Source organism: Saprolegnia parasitica (assembly GCF_000151545.1).
Source record: "Saprolegnia parasitica CBS 223.65 unplaced genomic scaffold supercont2.26, whole genome shotgun sequence".
NCBI lineage: Eukaryota > Oomycota > Saprolegniomycetes > Saprolegniales > Saprolegniaceae > Saprolegnia > Saprolegnia parasitica.
Window position 1 is genome coordinate 104,444 of NW_012156420.1, and position 2,767 is coordinate 107,210.

Here is a 2,767-nt window from a genome sequence, read left to right on the forward strand (position 1 = left end):
GGCCGCGACGTAGCTCGCCCACTCGTCGAACGGCAAGGTGCCAATGTCGACGCCGCTGTCGTAGTGCGTCGAGGCCAGCTGGGCGGCCACGATGGCGAGGTCGGCGCTGTGGAGGAGCTGGTTGAGCGGGTGGATCGAGACGTTCCAGGCCATGGGCTGGGCCGTCGTCGTCGTCGTGCTAGTCGAGCTCGTCATACTTTGAGATGTGTAAGCCGATGGAAAATGGAAAATGGAGAATGTAGGCGTATGTGGCTGCGCCGCGCATTCCTTCTAGAAGCGGTCGCACGTAATTTCGCGTTAAAGGCCCATTAAACGCAAGGTCGTGTTTACCGCATTGGATCCCGCACGCGCGAGGAAGCGCTGCAGAAAGGCCTTTTGGTGGCACGGACCTTCCAAGGATGTTGTCGTTCGAGGCGTCAGTGCGGTGGTTGATGTATTTCAAATGGCTGGCGTTGGACCCATCGTTGCCGGCTCGTTGCATTTTATTCTACATTGTTGGGGCGTCTTCTAGTCAGAGACTGCTCATTTACCTAGTGCAAGCCCTCGTGGGCTAGCACTAGGACACTGTTCGCGGCGACATGGAAGCGCTGGCCTCTGTTGCCTCTTGGCACTTGGAGCTTGAGGGTCAAGGTTGCATTCGGATCGATCCGAAATGAAATCGCTTCGCCAACGTTGCATCCAAGAGCCGCATCGATTTACTTGACCGTACTATAGTCCGTTGACGTGAGACAGTGTATTGCAAAAAACCCTGTTTTGTCCGAATTACGCACGAAATGTCCGAAATGAGAAACAGAATGTCATTTTGGAGTCCACTGTAGTAGATATTTACCGTATATATACGGCAGATTATGCGAATGCCGCTGATGGTATGCGGATTTGTATGCGCCACGCTGAAACTGCGTCGTTTGATTTTCACAGTTGACATCGCAAATGACGGTGATGATCGTATGTGGCTCGGGATGTCGGCCAGCAACTCAAATTGAGTTTTGAGTTGCTGGCTCTTGATTCACGTCCACCGTTGCTATTCCAAGACGGTGTGAGCGGACGCTGGTGTTATGAAAAAGCGATTGAAGATTTCTACTAGTATTCTTCTATTCTGCAGCACGGCTTTCGCTCACTTTACCTTGTTCAGACGCCCAAATCCATCGCCAAGATTCGTGGCAACCGACTGGGTCGTAGTCAGCCATCGCCATTGACGGGCTTGGAGTCGCGGTAGCCGCCGCAAGAGTTGACCCGTGTGCGAGCATCAATGTTCGATGGTCGATCCACGAGGGTTGACCGAGCATGATGTTGCACGCTTGTTTGCGTGTCGCCGCCTTACCATCACCTCACTCACATTTAGACACTGCCCCAATCCATCATGAGCGACCCCTGTTCGAACTACAAATACCAGTCATTGAACTGCGCCACTGTGCGATATGCAACGCACGCTGTCCTTTTGTCTCGAGGACACGAACACGCCATCACGTTGGCGGCTAGGATGTGAATCAGGCTCGAACCGATCGCGGCTAACACTGGGAACGAGAGTCTGCTAATTTACATTCGTCAGAGTGGCTCTACCCACCTAGGCTCTACCATCGCCCTGACCAGTGGCTTTCGTGTACCGGTAGGTATCAAGAACAGATCGTCCGGGACTAAGGGCGTTTGGCATTTAGTTCATGCCCTCCTCCCTTTCCCGGAACTGGTAGAACACACCACCTTACCACCCCAACCCCCTGGACAAACTTCCCTGAACCATGGGCTATTGGGCTTTGAGCTTTGATGAACATTGGCGCCATCAGCCCTGAAACCCATTTGGGGCAGCTGGTGTCCGCATACACTGGGTACTCTACCTGCTTTCCATGCCTGCTTTCTGTACATGTATGGTACAGCAATCGAAACCATGTGCTCCTGTGGCACGAGGCGTTGTCGTCGCGCCGCAATGGTTTCCATGTGCGAATACACTATACCGAGCCGGCGACTATATCTGCGTGTTTCTCGGCAAAAGGAGGCAGCCGTTCCGGCACTAATACAGCGGGAGCCACCATGCGTCGCATCCGAGAAGCAAGCGCCCGATGTGGTCGTCGCCGTCGACAAAGGGGCGTGCACTTGCAGAACGTATTAGGTGGTGACTCTCCAGCGGGTTGTCAGATCGATCTGAAAAAGACGCTGCTGGCAGAATCCACTGCACTGACGTTACGCTGTATCATCTGGCAGTATCCGGACGTACGGTGGCGCCACTTGCATCTGACTGGCTACGTGGCAGGTTGGTACTTTGCGATCGACGATGCACGTCAATCACCGCGCATCGCTCGCCGCCGCCGACGACGACGACGACGTGCTCGCGACCGGCCAGCTCCTCTCCGACCACGCGCCCGACGCCGAGACGAAGAAGGGCCATGCAGCCCCGCCCACCCATGTCTACCGGCCCGACATTGACGGTCTCCGGACGCTGGCGGTTGTCCCCGTACTCGTCTTCCACGCGTACCCAACGCTCTTTCCCGGGGGCTTCATTGGCGTCGACGTCTTCTTTGTCATCTCTGGCTTTCTCATTTCCGGCATCCTCTTCAAGGAGCACGCGCGCGGCAAGTTTACGTACACGAGCTTCTACGAGCGCCGCGTTCGCCGCATCTTCCCGACGCTCATCATTGTGCTGAGCGCGACGCTCTGGCTCGGGTATCTCTACCTCATGGCGCCCAAGCTGCAAGCGATGGCGGCGACCATCTTTGCCGGCACGCTCTTTGCCGCCAACCTCCAAGTGCTCTCGCTGGAGAAGGCGTACTTTGAC

At 55.6% G+C, this 2,767-nt stretch overlaps 2 protein-coding genes across 2 annotated transcripts in view; one reads left to right on the forward strand and one right to left on the reverse strand.

The window, feature by feature from the left end:
* Positions 1–9: 9 nt before the first annotated feature.
* On the reverse strand, positions 10–195 carry SPRG_07146 (hypothetical protein; the record flags this gene model as incomplete). Its single annotated transcript, XM_012345942.1, has 1 exon — positions 10–195. A coding segment is annotated over one exon (186 nt), but the record flags the coding sequence as incomplete, so codon positions are not given.
* Positions 196–2,266: 2,071 nt separating this feature from the next.
* SPRG_20343 (hypothetical protein) overlaps positions 2,267–2,767 on the forward strand; it is a gene marked incomplete at both ends in the record, with an annotated part of 1,991 nt that continues 1,490 nt past the window's right edge. Inside the window, one exon of the mRNA XM_012346070.1 lies at positions 2,267–2,737. Coding sequence (XP_012201460.1) covers positions 2,267–2,737 — 471 coding nt within the window. The remainder of the gene's footprint in view (positions 2,738–2,767) is intronic.